The 25,037-nt window shown below is 38.5% G+C and overlaps 1 protein-coding gene across 6 annotated transcripts in view; it reads right to left on the bottom strand.

Annotated features, from left to right (window-relative positions):
- Positions 1-25,037, bottom strand: part of DIAPH2 (diaphanous related formin 2) — a 914,723-nt gene that overhangs the window by 344,058 nt on the left and 545,628 nt on the right. For all 6 annotated transcript variants that reach the window (XM_063703105.1, XM_063703103.1, XM_063703104.1 and 3 more), the window contains one exon: positions 9,984-10,107. In XM_063703105.1, coding sequence (XP_063559175.1) covers positions 9,984-10,107 — 124 coding nt within the window. The remainder of the gene's footprint in view (positions 1-9,983; positions 10,108-25,037) is intronic.

Below are 25,037 nucleotides of genomic sequence, written 5' to 3'. Positions count from 1 at the left end.
ATATGAAGTAGGCAAGCCAAGTATTATTTTTTCAATTTTATGACTGGGTAAACAGTCTTTCCTAAGATCACAAATACCAAGGCTAGAGCTTAACTCAATGGATACCCAGTCCAAATATCTTTTCATTCACATGGATTAAGTAAAATACTTGGCATCTGAAAGAACATTAAAGTTTGAAGGTACTTTTATATATAGGTTCTGAGTCAGGCCTATGATAAACGCATCTAGAGATCAGTAATTGAACAGAGTTGCTGTGCACAAATTTGATAATGTCTTAGCAGATATGAAAAGCCACTTACTAGATATTTGCTTTCGATAAGGTAAAGAGGGTTTGTTACCGTTACCTCTCAGAACCATTGTCAGCTCAGTTACTCATGCCCTTTGTCTCCTCAGACATCATCAGTTTGTGACTAGGTCCTATTCTCCTCACTGATGATCTTTGCAAAGCTTGTCTACACGGCCTTTTTAAATTTTTCATTGATTTTTCCATTCTTACCATTAGTGAATCCCTTAGCCTTAAATAAGTAGCTGAGATATGATCCTCTCAAATTGATTATAGTTCTATAAATATATGTCTTACTAGGTATACATACAATCCTATTATTAAAATTCAATTAGATAATTTTCAGTAATGTCATATATTTTTTTCCATTCCTCACTTCATTAATTAATTCAGACAATGTACTACATTATTATCCTATCTTACATTTGCAACATAAAAGACAGCATGATTACATGATTATTAAACAATGATTTCACATACTTTCTTGTATTTTTTTTTTCAGTCTTCATCTTGTAAAACAATTTAAAACCAGAAGAAAGGCTGGGTGTGGTGGCTCACACCTGTAATCCCAACACTTTGGGAGGCTGAGGCGGGTGGATCAAAAGGTCAGGAGTTCAAGGCCAGCCTGGCTAATATGGTGAAACCCCGTCTCTACTAAAAATACAAAAAATAGCCAGGCATGTTGGTATGCACCTGTAGTCCCAGCTACTCGGGAGGCTGAGGCAGAAGAATCACTTGAACCTTGGAGGCGGAGGTTGCAGTGAGCCGAGATGGCGCCACTGCACTCCAGCCTGGGTGACAGAAAGAATCTCCATCTCAAACAAACAAACAAAAACAGAAGAAAAGAGCAGGGATTATTGGATGAAAAGCCAAGTTTACTTGCCATACTTTTCATAAGCTATATGTCAAACACATCCTAACTAGAAATAAGTAAACACACTTTTATTATACAAAAACATACTGATATATTTTTCTGCATTATGAAAACAGTACATGATTGAGATTTTGCACCAGAGTATATTACTTGAGGAATTATACTAACATCACTATTATTACCTGTAAACTATGTATGCTTAACATACCACGTGTTTCATAATTGAAAACTTTTACCAAATTTTAAATCAAAGCAAAGAAAACAAATTCACAGATTCATTGCTATGATATCCAATTTATAGTCTTATAAATACCAAAATGGCTTTATATCTACGAATAGACATGTGCATATGCTACATGTTCCTTATGTGCATACACACACACAAAACCACATTCATATTGGGTAATTTATTCTTTCAAGCTTCTTTTTTGTGTTATTTGTACTCAATATGAATAAATCCCACAGAAAGGTTTTTACATCTCTTAAAACTTAGCTTCTGGTGAGAGCGATTAGAATTTGTCAGGTTGAGGGTACATTAACTCTTTCAGACAAATTAAGTTCCGTTTTATGTTCTGAAAAAAGATGATTTCCCAGATGAGTCTCTTGTGGCCTGAAAGGGTTTATGTATCCTTTAACTGAGCAATATATTCTCTTCTCACCATTAGCATCATGCACCAAATGTCTATCAATTCCCTGAACAAAGTTTGAAAAATGTAGCTCATAGTGTACGTAATTTCAGGGTGAATTTCAAGCAAGCAAAACTCTTCAAAGAGAAAATTTTTGTGCTAACAGACCCTTAAAAATATGCTCCATTCAGACAGGGTCTTAGAATGTGATTTCTATCTTAAAATCTGTTAAGACATAATTTTCAATAGCTGCATTTTAAATCAAGACATGATAAAAGAATAACATTTGAAACATGTTAGACTCCTTTCTTCTGTTAAACTGAGGCTATGCCAGAAAAACAAGCTAATGTTCTGTTTACTGGCCATAATGTTAAGTTTTATATTAATTATTATATAATAAACTCTAACCTATTTAAATAAACATTTATTAAGCACTTGACTTCCTATAAAGCATTGTTATAGGCTTGTTGTGAAGTAGTCAAAATATGAATCAGAATCTGTATCTGAAAAGAGTACCTAAACCAGTATGCAAAATAGATATGTACATGTACATGAACAGAGTACAGGCAAACCAGCAAGTACAATAATCAAAGTATTAAAATGTTATAAAAATACAGGGAACAGGGAAATTAATTTTGATTGCTATAATTAGGGAAGGCTTTCTGGAGGAGATGGTATAAGTGAGCAGCTAATTTTTAAATCAGTTTACAAACCTTTCAAAAAGAACATTTTTTTTCCCATTTGAGAGAGATTGAAAAGGAAGCAAAAAAACAGTTTCACAGGGAACAAATGTAGAACTTATCTCAGATTTTCAAACAGGTCTAACCTCGGAGGCAGCACAATACCATGGTTAGAAGCACAAGGTTTAATGTCGGAAAGACCAAAATTGGAATTCTGACCCTCATGAACCACACATATTACCTATGCGATCTCCTGTACATGGTTGAACCTCTATAGCCTCAATTTTATAACATTTAAAATAAAGTTAAGGCTGGGTGCAGTGGCTCACGCCTGTAATCCCAGCACTTTGGGAGGCTGAGGCGGCTGGATCACAAGGTCAGGAGTTCGAGACCAGCCTGGCCAATATGGTGAAACCCCGTCTCTACTAAAAATACAAATACAAAAATTAGTCAGGTGTGGTGGCCAGCACCTGTAGTCCCAGCTACTTGGGCAGCTGAGGCAGGAGAATGGCTTGAACCTGGGACTGTACCACTGCACTCCAGCCTGGCCAACAGAGCGAGACTCTGTCTCAAAAATAAAATAAAATAAATAAAATAAAATAAAATAAAATAAAATAAAATAAAATAAATAAAATAAAATAGAATAAAGTTAGTAATAGTACCTACTTCATAGTATTGCTTTGGCGGTCACTTAGGAAAATATATAGACAGATATATAGATATAGATATTCCTAGCATAATGGCTGGCATATGACATTAACTAAACAGTGACAAAGACTCTCTCTTGAACCAAATTTTAGTCGGGTTCCTCTGAGTCCCTTTTTTTTTTTTTTTTTTTTTTTTTTTTTGAGACAAGAGTTTTGCTCTTGTTGCCCAGGCTGGAGTGCAATGGTGTGATCTCAGCTCACTGCAACCTTCGCCTCCTGGGTTCATGTGATTCTCCTAGTTCAGCCTCTCGAGTAGCTGGGATTACAGGCGCCTGCCACCACACCCAGCAAATTTTCGTATTTTTAGTAGAGATGGGGTTTCAACATGTTGGCTAGGCTGGTCTCGAACTTCTGACCTCAGGTGATCTACCCACCTTGGCCTCCCAAAGTGCTGGGATTACAGGCGTGAGCCACCGCGCCCAGCCCTGAGTCCTCTTTTTGACTAGGCCTCATTCTTAGGCTCAGTCCTTGGCCCTGACAGTCCAGTTTTAGCAAGAATCCTACTGGGTCTGTTTAGCAAAAATCCTCCACCCTTCATATATGGTCAAATTCCTCATCCTCCACTCTTCATATCTTATTAGCCTTGCCTGCCTTCAGCAAGAATCCTATCAAGTTGGTTTAGGGGGAATCCCCTTATCTTTGATATTTCCTTCTAGTAATGTTCCATTGCCTGACTTCCACCCTGCTTCTTGGCTATAAATCCCCACTTACCTTTGTTGTATCAGAATGCAGCCTCGTTGTATAGTAAGGTCTCTCTCCTATTGCAATAGTTGCTGAATAAAATTGGCCTTTACCACTTTAACTTCTTTCTGGCTTTGATTTTCTTTCATAACAGTTTATTACTATTATTACTGTTTTATTATTATTATTTATTTATTTATTTTGAGACAGAGTCTCACTCTGTTGCCCAGGTTGGAGTGCAGTGGCACAATCTCAGCTCACTGCAACCTCTGCTGCCCGGGTTCAAGTGATTCTTCTGCCTCAGCCTCCTGAGTAGCTGGAATTACAGGTGCGCACCACCAGGCCTGGCTAATTTTTTTTTGTAGTTTTAGTAGAGACAGGGTCTCGCCATGTTGGCCAGGCTGGTCTCGAACTCCTGACCTAGTCATCCACCCACCTCGGCCTCCCAAAGTGCTGGAATTACAGGCATGAGCCACTGTGCCCGGCCTACTACTTTATTATTATCATAAATGATTATACTTTCTATTTAAATTCAATTAAACTAAAAATTCCATTGACCAGTACCATTGTCAAGAGAGTATATTTCAAAAAACGCTAAGAATCTTACTTTTATAAAAAGCACTCTTTTCCTTTTTTTTAATTTTATTTATTTATTTTTTTTTTATGGAGTCCTACTCTTTTTGCCACCCAGGCTGGAGTGCAATGATGCAATCTCTGCTCATTGCAACCTCCGCCTGCCAGGTTCAAGTGATTCTCCTGCCTCAGTCTCCTGAGTAGCTGGGATTATAGGCTTGTGCCACCATGCCCGGCTAATTTTGTATTTTTAGTAGAGACAGGGTTTTACCATGTTGGCCAGGCTGGTCTTGAACTCCTGACCTCAGGTGATCCACCTGCCTTGGCCTCCCAAAGTGCTGAGATTACAAGCGTGAGCCACTGCACCTGGCTCCCCTTGTGGTTTTCTAAAACAATTTGCTTCTCAATGTATGCATTATCTGTATTACTGACAATGCCCCCTTTTAAATCCTGTACCCTCCTCTCCCTGAACAGTCTCATAAATGTTTGCATTGAACTTTCTAATTTTCTGCATTTGAGAGGAGCAGACAGTGAGGGTAAGGAGAGAGTCAGAGGTGATGAACTTCCCCCCTCCAGCCTAATCTGAAGTTCTCAATTTTTCTTTAGGCACCAGAAAATGACCTGAATTACTATGTTCATTAAAAACAAAACAAAACAAAACAAAACAAAACAAAACAAAACAGCTTTGCTCTTGAGGGTTGTTTTTGCTTTCATTTCTATTTTGTCAATTTTATATGACATTTGCTTTACAAAGTGTGGATTATCATCTCCCTGAAACCTGTTACTGGCATGTTCTCAAAGGTGATCAATGTCACTGGTGTTTCTGTGAGTTTTTTCATCTACTTAAAAATTATTATCTTAATAAATAAAGGTGGAATACAATTAACATAATGGCAGTGCAGTGAAGACCCCAAATCTGTTTTGAATTATCTGGAAAGGATAATGTGCCTTCTCAGTAACTTGATTTGTAACCACTTCAAATGACTTCCCTCATACTATGAGGAAATCCCAAGTGTTGATAGTTAGTTGACAGGGTGTTAATGTCATTAACATTCTGTCAGCTCTTCTTCTCAATGTGTTAATGGTGCCCCTGCTGCTCAGTCACTCTCCGTCCTCCGGTTGGGGAAATGATTTAGCCAGCAGTCAATCAAAAAGCTAAGCTGATTTTGGGCAACAGAAAGCCCTGCCATTGACAAAATCTCTGCAAGTAAATGTGGTAAGGAATTTGTCAACTGGATATAAGCAGTAAGGTCGACATCGTGGTTGATGTGCTTTTTTAGATAGTTTAAGATGTTAAGAATGGACCACAACACATATTTAAAAGTCTAAGAAGTCCTCTTTTAAGAATGGGTTTCTTTTCTGACAGAAAAAGCAAGGATTGGTAAGTAAAAATGATGCCTTGACTTTTTTAAAAAAGTAAAGTGTTGGGGTTCAGAACACAATATCTGGAAGTACGCTACCTTGGCATGCTGAATACTTTGAGCTGAAGGACACCAGGAGGACCACAGAAGCAAGAAGGTGTCTCTGAACTTATCCCTCCCTCCTTCGTACCTTCCTTTGTCTCCTGAAGCAAGTCAAAGAAACTAGAATTCCTCTCCCTTGAAAGAAGCCATAAAACCTAGGAAGATCACTTTCTGAGCTCTGTCCTTCCTCACCAAAGACTTTCACACAGGCCGGGCGCTGTGGCTCGTGCCTGTAATCCCAGCAGTTTGGGAGGCTGAGGTGGGCTGGTCACCTGAGGTCAGGAGTTCGAGACCAGCCTGGCTAACATGGTGAAACCCCTTCTCTACTAAAAATACAAAATTAGCTGGGTGTGGTGGCGTGTGCCTGTATTCCCAGCTACTCGGGAGGCTGAGGCAGGATAATCGCTTGAACCCAGGTTGCAGTGAGCCGGGATCACGCCACTGCACTCCAACCTGGGTTACAGAGTGAGACTCCGTCTCCAAAAAAAAAAAAAAGACCTTCACATGACAGGTGTCTTTTCCCCATACCTGGGGGAAGACTGTCATACAGAGATACAGAAAATAATCTGAACCAGCCTTCATGGGTTGCCCCCAGCTTATTACCATTAGATCATATCCTTTTATCCACCAGTCATACTTCTGCACAACTGCCCATAAAATACACGGTTTTTCCTGTTTCTTTGAGTCTTCATTTATGGAGTTTCCTGTGTCACATAAAACTCACATTAAATAAATTTGTATGCTTTGCTCTTGTTAGTATGGTATTATAGGGTGTCAACCATGAACCTTCGAATGGGTCAAGAACGATTGATTTTTCTCTCCCATACCATCTAATTTTTTCTGAGTCAGAACAAGCAACCTATTTTGGGTAGAGAAAGGAAGAAAGAGGTGATGAGTTTCCTTCTAAAGCCATTGGCCCCAGCAGGCTAGAAATAGCCTTGGAAACTCCATTCAAAGGAGAGGTTTTTTTGTTTTTGCTTTTGTTTTTTGTCTATTTTTTTTCTGATGTTTACTTTAAAAGCTGTGGATCCTCTCTCTTAAAACTGATTATACATTACAGCATGCTCTATAAAGGTGATTCAATGATACATTTGTGAGAGATATATGAAGAAAATTTTTATAAATATAAGCACAGCCTAACACTGACAGTATCATTTTGAAGTGCTAAGTAAAGGCAGGGGCTTGGACTAGATGATCTTCACTGTCTCTAGCTATAATACCGTGTGATTCAACACATATTTACTGAGTGCCTACATTGTGCTAGGTGGTAGGCATATAGTAATTAACAAACCATACATAATCTCTGCCATGGGAACAGCAAGACAGAGAACATACAAATGTCAGACTGTCAGCAGCCTGAGGTCAAGTTTTCTATCATCTTGTGTACTGTTCAATTTTCATGCCTGGCAATGTCTAGCATACTTTAAGTGTTCAATCAAAATTGGGACAGAGTAAGGGTAAACATAGGGTGCTCCAGGACATAGCCTGACTTGAAGATCCAACCTGCATATTCAGTTGCCCTGAAGCCATCATGCCATTGCTGCTAACTACAGCACTGTTGCTGTTCTGAAGTCCAGAGGCATGAGTGCTTTTCAGCTTGTGAACTCAGTCCTCACAGACAGATTACTGTTTAAGTAGCTAATGTCACTTTCCATGGAAACTACTCCAATACTTGTGACCCTAATTATTCAATTTAAAGGGCCAGTGACTTGAAGCAAAACAATTTATTGGCACTGGATGGAAACATTGGAAAGATCATCTAGTACAAAGGATCCTATACTAGAAATGGAATCATGGTCCTATTTTTTGTTGTTGTTTGTTTGTTTTTTGTTTTTTTTGAGACGGAGTTTCGCTCTTGTTGCCCAGGCTGGAGTGCAATGGCATGATCTCGGCTCACCGCAACCTCTGCCTCCCAGGTTCAAGCAATTCTCCTGCCTCAGCCTCCCGAGTAGCTGAGATTACAGGCATGCACCACTATGCCTGGCTAATTTTGTATTTTTAGTAGAGACAGGGTTTCTCCATGTTGAGGCTGGTCTCGAACTCCTGACCTCAGGTGATCCGCCCGCCTCAGCCTCCCAAAGTGCTGGGATTACGGGCGTGAGTCACCACGCCCGGCTCATGGTTCTATTTTTAAAACAGGATCAAGTATCCCACAATAAAATATCTTTCTCTTTTAGCATTGCCAGAAGGGTAAAAAACATATATATTAGGTAGGCACCAGAACTCATATACATACATATAATGATTATGCATTTCGTTCGTCTCTTTCTAGAAGATAGAAACTCTCAATGGGTGACCAAGAAGTCTTTCAAAGGAAGAATAACTTGAGCCACAGTTTTATCTTTATAATCCATTAATTCATAGTTTTTAACCAACCCAACTCAATATTCTAATTTTTTCTGAAATAAATTGCTGTATATTTTATTTTGTTTCTTTAAAAAATATGATATGCAAAGTAATAGCCCCATACATTTTAATACAGTTTTCAATCCCCTTGTGGACAAATAGTCACACTTTAGTGCCACTTAAATGAAGAATAACCATTCATCTGTAACATACAGATACAGAAGGCTCTGGATTTTCATTTTAAAGTGCTTAATTACCTGCATAAAGAGAGAAATAAAATAAGGAGTCCAGGCCAAGTTCATGAGGGTTTGAAATTACTTTTCTTTTTCTAAATGAGCAACAAAGACTCAATGTTGCAAGCTGTTGTGTGGCTATAAGCCAACAGTAGAAGAAAATGTTCAAAAGAAAAAGGGGATAAGGAATTAAATTCAAATATATGAGGCAAGAACCAAAATCAAAAGGTGAAAGAGGAGGTGGTGTTTCCAGGCACAGGACAATATAACATATTTGAAAAAAAAAAAAAATGTAATCAGCAATAAAGTGAAACCTTCACATTAGGTATCCTAACGTGGCCAGTAATGCAACCCAAGGTTATTTTTGTGGATTCCCTGCCTCCAATCAATCACAAACTTATTTTGCCAATATTTGTATTCATGAAGGTACTCAGAATCACTAAAGTAACATACAAAACACAGTATTCATTAATGAACCAAAACACTGAGAATTAAAAATTTTTCTTAACATAAATCTAAATTGCCATTCTTAAGTAATTCGAGTTCAGCACTGTAACTTCCAAGTTGGGCAAAAAATAAAGCATATCACAGAAGAAAAAGGCAATAGATTTAACCTTGAAACAAGGTGACTGCCAAATAGTTGTTGAAGGAATTTACTTATTATCAGATAAAGAATTTACAGTATTTATTCCCTCTAAAGATATAAAATGGTGAATCAATCTGCAGTTCAAGATACTTATTTAAACCCAGAGGAGGAGGATATGGCTTTAACTTTTGAAAACTAAAATAGAAAATTATAAAAAAATCAGGTCTAATGTAGTTTATCTTTAGACACCAGATTTAACATTAAACAATTCAAGCTAAATGCTATTTCTCAAGTTTTCCTTTTATATATTTTTATGATTTATATGAATATACTGCTATAAACTAGAAGTTTCAAAAAATGTTTATTTAGCAAGAAATGCTTAATGTTATACAGATATCTACTACAAATTATTTAAATATATAAACTACTAATCAATTCGTCTATCCATCCAACCATGTATCCATTTATCCTTCACAGTCCTTTCTGTCTAGTGATATTAGTTATCCTCTTATTGTCCTTGAAAATGCACACATGCCCTCAGAAAATGTATGCACACACACACAAAATCTCAGACAAAAAAAAACCTTCTGTTGATAATTTACTTTAAACATTTGGTTATATAAGAACATTCTGTTTTGTTTTGTTTAGGTTTCATCAAACCTCTTAAGACTTACCTTGCATATCCTGTGGGCTTTCAAATGGAATTCTTCTTTGAGAAATAGCCTTTAAAAAAAATCTAATTGTTCCCTTGCCTACTGGTTGAAAACATCATGAAACAAAATTTATGCTACTAACAGAAAAATAGCATATACACAAATTCATCCAGATGGTGTGAAAAGACTAGTAAATCTAGAACTAACCACACAGTTAGTAAACAGACAGACATAGAGACTAAAAACTAGACAAAATGCTTAAATAAATAAAGGATATGGTCATCTTTTCCACAAACTTATCGTGTTGATTTTCTGCTTGGGGGAATTTCTTGATGTCACGTTCCAGATGAACAATTTGTTGTTCCATTGATGCAAGGTTGCTCTTGAGAATTTGAGCTGAAACTAAAGAACAGTGTGCAAAGGATTTAGAATATTCTACCAGGTGTTCCACAAAACATCTAAAAGGAGACATTATCAGTTAAAGTCTTTTTTTTTAAATGTGGGAAATAGTTCCAGGAAGTCAACTCACATTTTTCTGAATTACTGCTTATAAAAATTCTACTCTCCATGAAATAAATGAAAATGTGTAATATAGTATACCAAATTATCATGTTTAATATGGGAATGTCACCATTTTACTCAGCCATTAGTTCAAATGAATCCATTTCAATTTAAATTTATTGACGGAATTCCTAACATTTCATTCTTTAAAATCTAATTTGAAGATTAAAGAAAAACTAAGGTTCAAAGAAATGTTATTAATGCATGTTAGTAGCTCTATAAATGATTTAAGGTTAAATTATGTAAAAGGATCAAATATTTTTCTTTTGTTGAAATACCCTGATTTTTATAAACCAATATCTATGGTAAAAGTTCCCATCTCTAGTATTTCTCAAAGAGATGTGAAAAATAACTGTTGATACAGAGAGATAATTTAGAGCAAACCCCAGCAAACACAAATGAACGTACATACCCACAAAGATTCAGCCTGCCCTCAAACACTATCATTAGTTGCTGTAATTACCCCTAACATTCTCTGCACCTTCCTTTTTCTCTCATTGACAACTAATAATTTTATGTATTGTATTAAAACTGCTCCTAAATACATGCACATTTTTCAGATCTGTCAGGAGACCTTCTTTTACCAGGTAATTTTTTTTTAACTTTCAACTATTTTATAGATACTCTATTGCTGCATAACTGCCAATTATGTATGAAAACACTTCTATCAATATCAACAGCATTTGGCAAGATTCTAGTTGCAAAGATGAGGTAAGTGTTATAATTTGATAGACAGCCTGTGACATTGATTTTTAGATCCAGGCCTCTGAAATACTGTTATTTTCATTAAAGGACCATGAAACACAAATAGAAAAATACTACGATTCTTTCTTATTTTTAAGCAAAGTTAGTCTTATGCAGAGACATATCAGCATTACAATGAAAAATTCAAGAGACTGCCAAAATCAACCCCTTGGCAAATTTCAGCCAAACTGTTCAGATACAAATTCATCATGTTGACGGGCACATCTTTATAACTCAATGAGGAGAAATCACCTTAAATATACATGGAAGTTCAAGAGACTAAAAATCAAACACTAACACTAAAGACTATTTTTTTTCTATTAATCTGTCAGTTTAAATAGCTCTGTCCAATTTAGTTCCATTTGTTTAGATCTGACAAGCTTGGAAATTATTCTTTATTGCAGAAGAGAGTTTTGCCAAAAATTTGCTAATGGTTCACCAATCACTGCTTGCTTTATTTAAAGGATGAGTTTGCTATGGAAGAAATAATTCTCTCTGATTTTAAAATTGAATTTTTTTACTTAGGTTTCTCTGCTGTATTCCAATTATTCAAAAGGTTTCTCCTTCCCCACTTGGTTGATTGAAAAAGTGAAGACAGGCCGAGCGCGGTGGCTCACACCTGTAATCCCAGCACTTTGGGAGGCTGAGGTGGGCGGATTACCTGAGGTTATGAGTTTGAGGCCAGCCTGGCCAACATGGTGAAACCCTGTCTCTACCAAAAAAAAAAAAAAAATACAAAAATTAGCCAGGCCTGGTGGTGGGTGCCTGTAATCCCAGCTACTCGGGAGGCTAAGGCAGGAGAATCACTCAAACCCAGGAGGCGGAGGTTGCAGTGAGCCAAGATCCCGCCACTGCACTCTAGCCTGGGCAACAAGAATGAAATTCCGTCTCAAAAAAAAAAAAAAGTGAAGATAAAACATTGACCAGTCACTTATGTTATTTAGGTTACACGGACATGGTGAAGTTCAGGGCACATTACCCAAAAATATGGTGCCTTGGCATATTGAGTATTTTAAGCTGAAGAACTTTTAGAAATGACACCTGCAGGAAGGACTATCTGATCTTTCTTGGGCACAGGTCTTAAGACGCTCATGTAGGCCCCACGTGGGGGCTCATGCCTGTAATCTGAGCACTTGTGGAGGCCAAAGTGGATGGATTGCTTGGACTCAGGAGCTCAAGGCCAGCCTGGACAATATGGCAAAACCCCATCTCTACAAAAAATACAAAAATAAGCTCTGCTGGGTGTGGTGGCTCACACCTGTAATCCCAGCTCTTTAGGAGGCTGAGGCAGGAGGATCACGTGGGCCCAGGAGTTCGAGACCAGCCTAAGCAACATAGCTAGACCTCGTCTCTACAAAAAATTTAAAAAAAAGAAAATGAGGTGGGAGGATTGCTTGAGCACAGAAAGTTGAGGCTGCAATGAGTTAATGATGGCATCACTGTATTCCTGCCTAGGTGACAGAGTGAGACCCTGCCTCAAATAAATAAATAAATAAATAAATAAATAAATAAATAAATAAATAGGCAAGCTGGGTGTGGTGGTTATGTGCCTAGTCCCAGCTACTCAAGAGGCTGAGTTAGGAGGATCGCTTGAGCCTGGGAGCTCAAGGCCACAGTAAGTCATGATCATGCCACTCTTCTCCAGACGGGGCAACACAGATCGATCCTTTCTCTTAAAGAAAAAAACAAAAAACAAAAGCAAACAAACAAACAAAAACTCATGTGGCTTTTTTTTTTTTTAGACGGAGTCTCACTCTGTCGCCAGGCTGGAGTGTAGTGGCATGATATCTCGGCTCACTGCAACCTCCGATTCCCTGGTTCAAGTGATTCTCCTGCCTCAGCATCCCAAGTAGCTGGGACTACAGGCATGTGCCACCACGCCCAGCTAATTTTTGTATTTTTAGTAGAGACGGGGTTTCACCATGTTGGTCAGGATGGTCTCGATCTCCTGACCTCGTGATCCACCCGCCTCGGCCTCCCAAAGTGTTGGGATTACAGGCATGAGCCACCGTGTCCGGCCTGAGAGCTAACTTTGCTATATGCACCCTGAGGAAACCAACATCCTTATCTCTGAAAACAAAGAGACATAGAAATCTGAACAAATAGGTCTTGCTAAATTTCTCCCAGTTTATTATACTTAGCACATACTTTTTCTTCTCCCTATCATATTTTTCCACACCTCTCCATTTTTCATCAAACATACTACAGAAAACACTCAGGTTTAACTGTTTCTTTGGATCTTCATTTCCTTATGAATGCTCCCCTCTCAAATTATGTAAAACCTAAATAAATTTGCATTATTTTCTTTTGCTAATCTGCCTTTTGGTATAGAGACCGTGGCCAATGAACCTAAAATGGGGAAAACGAAAAGTTATTTTTCCTCCCTAACTTTCTGTAATAAATAAAATGTGCTAAAAGGCCAGGTTTAGGTCACAATAGTAATGGCACTAGTAAAAAGGGGATGATGATGATAATGACTTCATCTTCCAATCATTCAATACAAAACTAGCCTAATCAAATTGCTATGCACACAGCAGTCTACATATGTCAAGTAATAAGTGAGAATATTTTTAACCCAGGGAAATTACTTTTACTCTAAAGTTGCATTCTGAATAAATCACTATTTTTCTGAACATCTGTCCTCCCGAATTCCACATGTATAATCTTTAGTCCTCTATAAATCTCTCCAGAGCTCTACTCCAAATTCTCTACCATTTCATATGTCCTTTTTGTTTGTTTAAGTGATCTTCGACCTATCACCTTCTGCTTTGCATAATAATTGTCTTTTATCTCATATACATAAACAACAGTTTCCTTTATAAAACTCCAAGCTGCCTAATGGTAAGATCTATATTTGATTTTTTGCTTTTCCCTCAGTACTTATCACTGTCCTCAGTATTTATCACTCAATAAATATTTATTGATGAATATGTACATTTCAAGAAGTTTTGGTTCACATTTAAATTTATGTCTACTTCCACAACTGAAAGTACAGGGAGAGGTTAGATATAATCATAATGATTTGAAGTTACCATACCAATTATTATATAAGTAGAGAAAGAGAGCAGGGACTTGAAATCTGCCTAACAATATATAGACGTGGTTCGGGAGATGCTTAGACAAATGGGAATGTGAGGAAAGCGGATAAAGTAAAAAAAAGTAAAGGGCACCTTTCTTTCTTAGGCTCCTCCATTCTTCCCCTCTAATGGATTATTTATATTATGCCTGAACAAAAGAGAATAAAATATTGGAGATGTAATAATCTGAGAATTCTAGCTTATACAGAAATTTATGGCTGCATTAAACAATGCCATTATGTAAAGTGTTTATCTTTCCATTGGGGGAATTATGTTATCTTTGAGGTAAAAGTGACATTAAAGGAGATTTGGACCAGCCTCTTAAATTTGAAAAACTCAGGTTACAGAGTATCACAGTCTGAGTCCCTGCAAAACATAGCCTAAGTTAGAGCTTACTTCTTAAGGCCTTGTTGGGGTGAGCGGGATATAATCCCAGAGAAGCAGGCATGAGGGAAAGACAGCAAATACAAGAGGGAGTTCCAGAACTTGTCATAGCTTTACAAAAAAAAAAAAGCTGGTTGTTTAGTGTCTCAGGTTGTCTCCATCAGGGCTGACTTCATGGATATGCAACCTGTGCAGTTGTACAAGATCCCATGCTGCAAAGGGCCCTGCATTTTGTTTAATACTTTGTTGTCATTTTGAAATTCTTAATAATTTTTTGGCCAGGTGCGGTGGCTCAAGCCTGTAATCCCAGCACTTTGGGAGGCTGAGGTGGGCGGATCACGAGGTCAGGAGATCGAGACCATCCCGGCTAACACAGTGAAACCCCGTCTCTACTAAAAATACAAAAAATTAGCCAGGCGTGGTGGCAGGCGCCTGTAGTCCCAGCTACTCGGGAGGCTGAGGCAGGAGAATGGCATGAACCTGGGAGGCGGAGCTTGTAGTGAGCTGAGATCCCACCACTGCACTCCAGCCTGGGCAACAGAACAACACTCCATCTCAAAAAAATAAATAAATAAATAAATAAATAAAATAAAAATTTGCAGTGGGGTGCCACATCTCATTTTGCACCCGGACCCAAAAATTATCTAGTCAGTCCTGGTCTCCAGATAAAACAAATGTAACTTAGAAAAGTTGGTTAGAGGCCAGGTGCCATGGCTCATGCCTGTAATCCCAGCACTTTGGGAGGCTGAGGCGGGTGGATCATTTGAGGTCAGGAGTTTGAGACCAGCATGGCCAACATGGTGAAACCCCGTCTCCACTAAAAATACAAAAAAATTAGCTCGGCATGGTGGTGCTTGCCTGTAATCCCAGATACTCGGGAGACTGAGACAGGAAAATCACTTGAACTTGGGAGACAGAGGTTGCAGTGAGCCGAGATCATGCCACTGCACTCCAGCCTGGGCGACAGAGTGAAACTCTGTCTCAAGAAAAAAAAAAGAGCTGCTTAGAGGAGACAGTGAGCAATTCATTTACCTGCTTACTCCTTAGCATCTCCTGTTCCTTCATTGGTGAAATTGTTTCTAGCAGTGTTAACTTCCCACTATGGCTGGGAAATGAGTAGCCTGGGTTTGGAGGTGGGAGATGGCAAAGAAGGAGTGCCCAGGGTGTTGCATATATTAGATCTAAAACAGAGTACTCCCTACATCCTAAGTGCCTTATTCAATTGTTGACAGTTGATATCACTAGAATTTTTTTATTTACTCATAAGAAAAATCAGCCTACTTAGCCAGGTGCGGCGGCTCACGCCTGTTATCTCAGCACTTTGGGAGGCCGAGGCGGGCGGATCACAAGGTCAAGAGATCGAGACCATCCTGGCCAACTTGGCGAAACCCCGTCTCTACTAAAAATACAAAAATTAGCCAGGCGTGGTGGTGGGCGCCTGTAATCCCAGCTACTCAGGAGGCTGAGGCAGGAGAATGGCGTGAACCCGGGAGGCAAAGGTTGCAGTGAGCCTAGATCGCGCCACTGCACTCTAGCCTGGCAAAAGAGTGAGACTCCGTCTCAAAAAAAAAAAAAAAAAAAAAAATTCAGCCTACTTAAACTCTTATCTATTACTCCTAATTTTGCCTCATAGTAGCACTGATCAAGTCTACTACCTATTTTACAAGAAATGTATCAGTTGAATCTTCTTAATCTACCCAGCCCATACATACCCAGTTCCTTCAACTAGTCCTTCTGTGGTGTAAGAATTAGCCATTACTGGCCAGGCGTGGTGGCTCATGCCTGTAATCCCAGCAGTTTGGGAGGCTGAGGCGGTCGGATCACGAGGTCAGGAGATCGAGACCATCCTGGCCAACATGATGAAACCCCATCTCTACTAAAAATACAAAAAAATTAGCAGGGCGCGGTGGCAGGCACCTGTAGTCCCAGCTACTCGGGAGGCTGAGGCAGGAGAATTGCTTGAACCCAAGAGGCGGAGGTTGCAGTGAGCTAAGATCGCACCACTGCACTCCAGCATGGCGACAGAGCGAGACTCCGTCTCGGGGGGAAAAAAAAAAAAGAATTAGTCATTACTTAAGTTCTTAAGTAATAACCAACATTTACTGAGTACTTACTATGTGCTAGACATTATTCTAAGTAGTTTTATGTATTAACTCATCTAATACAAAAATTCTATAAGGTATGCACTACTCTTAAGGAGGGGTATAAGTGATGTCATCTCAGGAAATTGTAAATGTAAAGCAGTATTTCTGGAGCCTGGAAGGCCAGCATCATGAAATAAAATCTGTACTCTTTATCATTCATTGGCACAAGGTCATGTTACTTATATATGCTGCTGTGGCAGAATTGGATGGGTTAGGAATGGTTTTAGGAATCAGACAGACCTAGGTTCTAATCTCAGCCATACATATTACTAGTTAGGTTATCTTAAGCCAATGACTTAGCTTCTCTAGGCCTTCATTCCTGATTTGCAAAATGATGATGATAATATCTTCCTTAAAGGGTAGTCATTTAGGTTAAATGATTTGATAAATATAAAGTACTTATTATTATACCTAGTACATAAATACTCATTTTATATTTCACTATCCTCTTTCCTACACCCTACCTTCCAACATACACATTCCCACTGTATACATGCTACCACGAATTAAACAACTATTTAGATGTAATCTATGGGAAAAAAATGCAGACATTTCCAACCTGCTATCCCTACTATGGCCTAATTTAACGTAATATTGGTCTTTTTTTTTTTTTTTTTTTTTTTTGAGACGCAGTCTTGCTCTGTTGCCCAGGCTGGAAATGCAGTGGTGCAATCTCGGCTCACGGCAAGCTCTGCCTCCCAGGTTCACGCCATTCTCCTGCCTCAGCCTCCTGAGTAGCTGGGACTACAGGCGCCCACCACCACACCCGGCTAACTTTTTGTATTTTTAGTAGAGATGGGGTTTCACCGTGTTAGCCAGGATGGTCTCGATCTCCTGACCTCGTGATCCACCCTCCTCGGCCTCCCAAAGTGCTGGGATTACAGGCGCGAGCCACAGCGCCCGGCTAGTCTTTTTTTAATAAAGAGAACTAAATTTAGATTGTGTTTTCTGTGTTTAGATTTTACAGGGTACATGGAATTTTAAGTTTGGGAACTAGTGAGAATTACACTACCTAACAGCCAATTTATCAGACTTATTAGCAAGTTCCAAATTTAAATAATATTTCTGGAAATTAAAACCCATGCAATAGTCTGTATTTCCTTGGCATTTAAAAGTTCATCACTTTGGCTTTCTAGACTTGTCTAAAAGGTAACAGACAAAAAAAAAAAGTATTAGAAAAGAATTAATATGTGTTTACCTGCCTCATTAATTGCCTTGAACACATTTGCCTCAATCTTAAGAGTTGGGAATCAATTAATATTATGATTATTTAAATATTTAACTAGGTCTTTGCCTACACTACTTCTAATATTTCTCAGGTAGGGGGTGCATGTGCGTGTGCGTGTGTGTGTGTGAGAAAGAGAGAGAGAGAGAGAGAGATATTTTTACTAGAGGTTGCAGGGTGATGATGGTACCTGTAGTGCCAAGAATATTTAAGTACCAGAGTGGGTTAGAAATGCTTGTCTTTGCACAGCCTCAGCCTCAGGGTATATTTTTGTGCCTGTCATTATATTAGTTCACTAATATAAACTAGATGACAGTGCAAACATTTTCTATCTGAGTAAATTCCCACTACAGGCATTTTCAATGACTGATTAGTGAGTCTGGTAGCACTTTAATTTTTTTTCTCTCATTTCATTTTTTAAATCTGCTACTGAATTACTGAATCTGAATTATAACACTAAAAAATTAAATTATAGCTATCGGGTTCTTTATTATAGCTTTCTTCCTTGTACTCCATAAATAACCTTTTAAGCTTAGTGTACTCTCTTGAGTTATATGTAGGAGAAACTTTCCTCACATATCTTATTTATCTACTTGCTTCAGTTGAAAAATATACATATACTTTTTCCCTGGCTTCAAGCAAATATATGATAGTGGCCTGATCCTCATTCAAAACATTTTAAATGACAGACTTTCTCTAATACATAATCCTAAGGTAAAGTATAAGATAAATATTTTAAGCAAGAGTTTGAACGGAAAGACTCTTCAATTACGCAGTATATAAGAGAACAGATATGCATGCAAGAAAAAAAAATCACAGTATTCCAGTGACACTGTCTAGACCATATTAAGAATGTGTAATTCTATGTAAATATAAAAGCATTTCCAGGAATTTGTGGATTTTTTTCTGAATTAAATGTTTCTATTCATTGTAACCACTGACAAATTAACGGAGCACTTCTTACATCTTTGCTCTAAGAAAGACCAAGTAAGAATTTACTCTTGCAAGTCTATATGTGAATAGGCCCAAACATGATTATATAAGTACCCTGTAATTTTCCTTAACTGAATATATTTAGTTGAAGAATTACTATCAGCGGAACGGCATACCATTAAAGTGACTCATCCGGAAAGCATATGTAAAAAAGAAAAGGAACATTACAAGCATCCTGAACAACAGACACTGTTGCATTCTTTCTCAAGTGCATTTATAAGGTAGTTTCATTTTATATGAACGCTGTACCTGGAAATGAAGCAAATGTGTTTATACAGTAACAATAGCAAAAGCTCATCACTGTGAGCTTCTTTGGCCTTTAAAGAAAATAAACGGTAAATGGCACCCAAATAAAAAAAAAATCCCTATAATGAAGAAAAATGTGAGAAAATGACTCATTCTTAGGGGGGAAAAAAAAACTGTTAAAAAGTCACCTTCACAGAAAACACAACTAGAATTCTTATTCCATAAAACTTAAAAATGTGCATTCCAAATATGTGTTCATAAGTACCATCATTTACTCCTCTAACATGTGCCCTTGGGAATAAAGTGCAGTTTTTCTCAACTGGATTCATAATGTGGTCTGAACTGATGCTGATAGCAGAGGAAATCCAGTAAGAAAACATGAAAGCTGCACTCTATGATTTAACTCTTAAAACTTCGCTAAGTACACTTCAATGTCTGAGTTCATACATTTGCACAAGTTCTCAGCCTGAAAACCTGTCTGACTGCATGTTTGAAAAAATAAAAAGAGACTTCTAACAAAAAGAAAACAAGGAGGAAGGGAAAGTTTGAAACTAAGTAATAATTTGCAATAAGAAAATTCTGAAGCCTGAACACCAAACCAACAGTAGTGGACAGTCAAGCTGCCCCTTGAAGAATCCCAGTCCCTTCCCCTGCTGTCTCTTCTGCAAGTGTTATTCTGCCTGCAGCAAATACTATGCGTGATTTTTTAAATCAAAGGCTAAAAAACAAACTGAAATCTCCTACCTTTCTTGACAGTCTTAGCTCAAGGCCAGGACTAGGAAGTAATAAAGCAATGCTGGATAAAGTCTTGGTGGAATGGTTTGTTCTCGTGAAGAAAAATCTTTTTTTGCGGGCCGGGCGCGGTGGCTCACGCCTGTAATCCCAGCACTTTGGGAGGCCGAGGCGGGTGGATCACGAGGTCAGGAGATCGAGACCATCCTGGCTAACATGGTGAAACCCCATCTCTACTAAAAATACAAAAAATTAGCCGGGCGTGGTTGCGGGCACCTGTAGTCCCAGCTACTCAGGAGGCTGAGGCAGGAGAATGGCGTGAACCCGGGAGGCGGCGCTTGCAGGGAGCCGAGATTGTGCCACCGCACTCCAGCCTGGGCGATAGAGTGAGACTCCATCTCAAAAAAAAAAAAAAAAATGAAAATGAAAAAAAAGAAAAAAGAAAACTTTACTAATATACCCTTACTTCTGGTAAATGGTATCTTCAATAAGTTGTGAAAAGATCATACAGATTGATAAACCATTTGAATAGATACTGTCTTCCACATTACTATTTGGCAAGAATTAAGTACACATAAATAGTGTTTCCATAAAGCTATAATGCTGTATTAAAATAATGTTAGCCTTGTTGAGTGTAATTTTTGTGATCATGGGTAAATTTTTCATTAACTTTATTCCTGAACTCTTCAGGGAAATTAATAGGACTATATGTAGATTCTTGCACTTTACAGAGTTTTTGAGGAACAAGTTTAATGCATGAAGTCCACAGGTATGTAACATATACAAAGCCACGAATTTTCACCCAAACTGAATGCAGGTTGTTGAGATCAGTGCTGAGGTCATAGTGCTGAAGCCATTAGAGTCCATTCCACATTAGTGTTGCCTGGATTAGCAATATTTCTCCTGGGTAATAGGGTTATAGGTCAGACAAAAGATGCTTCAAAGGATATAGTAAGCCTATGGTTGTATTTTCCTTATTCATTACCTGTGGATATTAATAGGATTACTATATGCCCTGAAATAAGAAATTGGCAATACAAACTAAAGCAATTAGATAATATAATTGTACTATGTTTTTAAGTTCCTCACTACTGAAAGCAGTCCCTAAATAAAGCAAGTCTTGATTAGTTATCTGGGCATTATCATGTCATAAATTTATTATACTTTATGTAGTTTTGTCTACTAACAAAACAATGGATTTTAAAAAACAATTTGAGATGAAGTTTGAGAGGTAGGTAGGGTCTTCTAGGACACCGTAAGGAGTTTGGGTTTCACCTTAAGTGTAGTGAGAAAGCGCTGAAAGACTTCAAGCAGGATAAATTGATAAAATTTCTTTTTTTTTTTTTTGACGTAGTCTCGCCCTATCCCACAGGCTGGAGTGCACTGGTGCGATCTTGGCTCACCACAACCTCTGCCTCCCAGGTTCAAGCCATTCTCCTGCCTTAGCCTCCTGAGTAGCTGGGATTACAGGCATGTGCCACCACGCCCGGCTAATTTTTGTATTTTGAGTAGAGATGGGGTTTCACCATGTTGGCCAGGATGGGCTCCATCTCCTGACCTCATGATCCACCCACCTTGGCCTCCCAAAGTGTTGGGATTACAGGCGTGAGCCACTGTGCCCAGCCACAAAGGTCGTTTTCAAAGCGTCTTCTTCTCTGAGACCCAAATAAATATCTGGGTTATGTTTTTCAGAATTCTCCATCTATTCAAATATGTTCCTGAAAAGTCCTTCCACCCTGGCAAAAAGGGAATAAAACACAAAGAAGGGCTAAATATACTTTTGTGTAATTTAAATAGCAACTGGTCTCAAAAGTCATGTTCAAAGAAAGGCTGTTGAAAATTTTAATTCATCTATACAGGTGGGAAAATATTTGGCAAAACAAAGATGAATAAAAGGCCCAGAGACTTTCAAGTGTTCTGGCAAAAATATATACAAGCACAAATACACATGCAATCTGGCCAAAGGCTCTGAAATATTCAAATGCCTAGTGATCATTTATGAAACAAGGGAAAGGAAAGTGAAAATGTTCACTAATACAAGTACTATGAGATAATGTCTTCAATATAGAAGTTCCTCAAATAGACATATGTATACATTGCTTGGCTAGACTAGATAAGGGATTGGTGAACTACTGTCTGCAGGCCATATCTAGCTGGCTGCCTGTTTTTGTATGGCCTGTGAACTAAGAATGCTTTTTACATTTTTAAGTGGCTGAAAAAAAAAATCAAAAGGATAGCATTTTGTGACACATGAAAAGTATATGAAATTTAAATTTCAGTGTCCATAAATAAAGTTTTATTGAAAAACAGCCAGGTCCATCGTTTACATATTGCCTATGGCTGCTTTTGGACTATAAAGGCAGTCCTGAGTCCTTGTGACAGGGACTGTGTGGTCCGCAAGCCCTAAAATATTTAATATCTGGCTCTCTGCAGAAAAAGTTTGTTGATCCATGTTCTAGATTAACAAAAATGCCCCCTTGGGGAGGGATATCAGCAATTTCCTAGTCCAGATCTCATGAGGATATGGAAACAGAGAGGAAACAAAAGTGGATTGCCTAGGTATACACCGCCAGGCCTCTGGATTTCTTTTTTTTTTTTTTTTTTTTGAGATGGAGTTTCGCTCTTGTTGCCTAGGCTGGAGTGCAATGGCGAGATCTCGGCTCAACACAGCCTCCGCCTCCCAGGTTCAAACGATTCTCCTGCCTCAGCCTCCCGAGTAGCTGGGATTACAGGCATGCACCACCATGTCTGGCTAATTTTTTTTTTTTGTATTTTTAGTAGAGACGGGGTTTCTCCATGTTGGTCAGGCTGGTCTCGAACTCCCGATCTCATGTGATCTACCCGCCTCAGCCTCCCTAAGTGCTGGGATTACAGGCGTGAGCCACTGTGCCTCTGGATTTCTTGATGCCTCTATAACCGTAATGCAACTGAGTCTCCTTGCAACAATTCTTTGCATCCTTCTGAGGGTAAAATGTATATTGTGAATTCCATAATGTGGAATTGATTATATAAGTTTATTCTACTGAATGTATCAATAGAATGTTAATTTAACAGGACAGAAAAAAAACTTTTTAATAGAGTTAGCACAATGCCACAGACAGCTATGATCAAAGCAGGCTGGCCAAATTTATTTTGTAAATCCCCAAATTAAATAAATAAAATATAAAAGCAACAGACACATGCAGAAACTCAAAGCCAGGTCCTGTATCCCAGTCAGTATAAAAGGAAAAATCAGCCACTATAAAGCAACATGAAATTCAATCTCAATGGCCAAATTATCACTTCTGAAAATAACACGGAGGAGTCCAAATGAAATTCTCCATTATCCCATCTTATAGCTTCCTTTTAGAATTGACCAAAACGCATCCTAAATAACTGATCTCTTTGTCATTACCATGGGCTTTAAAATGATACTCCAGTACATTCCAGGAAGTTGCCAAGTTACAAATCCCAGTGTTGTATAAACAGACACACAAACACACACACATGCACATACTCATTTCATCCTATAAAACATATCTTGTTATTATACCAGTTTTACATATGAAAAACCTGAGACAAAGAGAGATTAAATAATTTCTTCAAAGTCATGTAACTAGTAAGTGGCAGAGACAATATTTGAAGTTATGGAGTCTCATGTGTGTTCTTAACCAACATGCTCTACTGCCTGCTGAGAATAAGGCAAGATTTAGTTCAGCAGTATTTCCAAGTATGGGAAGTACAAGGTGAACCTGGTATCTGAAGTTCTTTTAGGCCCTGAAAGTTAACACATAGTTCTGCTAATGGCATAGCACTGCAATAGCAAACAACAAGGAAGTGAGGGGAACAAACCACTGTCTTTGCCCCCATGGAGCTTTATTGTAGGGAGGTTAAGACAACCAAATACAAAGATGTATAAATTGATGGGAGTATCAGTCAGATGATAACACACTGAAGAGTTAGTAGGAAGAAAATAATTTGTAAACAGGAGGAGATGTAATGTCTTCTTTGAGATATGTGGCAGTAAATGAAAAGAATATTTTTTCATCTTCAGTCAAGAATGAGAAGAGATGTTTATCTGGGAATATGGTAGCTAGACTCAGGGATTTGAGGAGAACGAACCTAGTTTGGAATTGCTGTTGTGGGGAAAAAGACAGAATTAGAGTTAAATGAAAAGCTACCCCAACTCCATTAGGAGGCTAAGGTTAGAAATGATGGAACAACGGATCCCATCAGGTAGACTGTGTGACTTCTGTCATGTATGCGGGAGTTGGGATTGGATCAGAGCAACAGGAATATCAGGGTGTGGACGGCAGAAGGCTGAAGGAGGGGAGCTTGAGGCAAGTATGAGGATTCTACAGTGCTAGACAGTGTGTAGGTTATATGGCAAATGCAGCTTGAGGGGAGCAAATAGTTTGGGAGAAAAGCAAGAGGGGCTGGGTGCGATGGCTCACACCTGTAATCTCAGTACTTTGGGAAGCCAAGGCAGGCAGATCACCTGAGTTCGAGACCAGCCTGGCCAACATGGTGAAACCCTGTCTCTACTAAAAATACAAAAATTAGCCGGGTGTGACGGCACACGCCTGTAATCCCAGCTACTTGCGAGGCTGAGACAGGAGAATCGCTTGAACCCGGGAGAAGGAGGCTGCAGTGAACTGATACCACGCCACTACACTCCAGCCTGGGTGACAGAGCAAGACTCTGTCTTAACAATAAATAAATAAGATGAGGAAGGGTAAGGGTAAGGTCATAATGAGGGCAACAGAAAAACAGGCGCCAGAGGCAAGGGCTATGTGAGGATGGTTGTGGGTACAAGGACACATTCAGAGCTTGAGATCTTGGTGATAGCTACATTGTCATATGTGTTGACAAAGTCTGATGTTTACATGCTATGGGGGAAGCTGAAATGGAGAGAATAACTCATGATGACCAAATCAAGGCTAAGGATCTTTGAAGCCAAGTTGTATATTGAGGCATCATTTTCAATGGTGAAGTCATCAACATTCATCTTTTTATTTTTTTTAACTAAATAAACATTTATTTCTGGCTTTGTGAATTGCTTTTGTATTTTGTAATTTCTTTTTTTCTTGGAGGATGTTTTTGTGTTGTTTCTTGTTTTGATGGAAGGTTATGTTCAGGAGGAAGTAAGAGAAGAGGTCTGTGGAAGAGGGTATGATTAGCATATGGTGAAAATCAGATTTTCACAGAGCAATATTTTCTCTCTCTGAGGGAATGCAGATTGATAAA

Source organism: Gorilla gorilla, chromosome X (assembly GCF_029281585.2).
Source record: "Gorilla gorilla gorilla isolate KB3781 chromosome X, NHGRI_mGorGor1-v2.1_pri, whole genome shotgun sequence".
Lineage (NCBI taxonomy): Eukaryota > Metazoa > Chordata > Mammalia > Primates > Hominidae > Gorilla > Gorilla gorilla.
The sequence above is the reverse complement of the archived record's forward strand: the minus strand, read 5'-3'. Positions and strand labels throughout refer to the sequence as shown.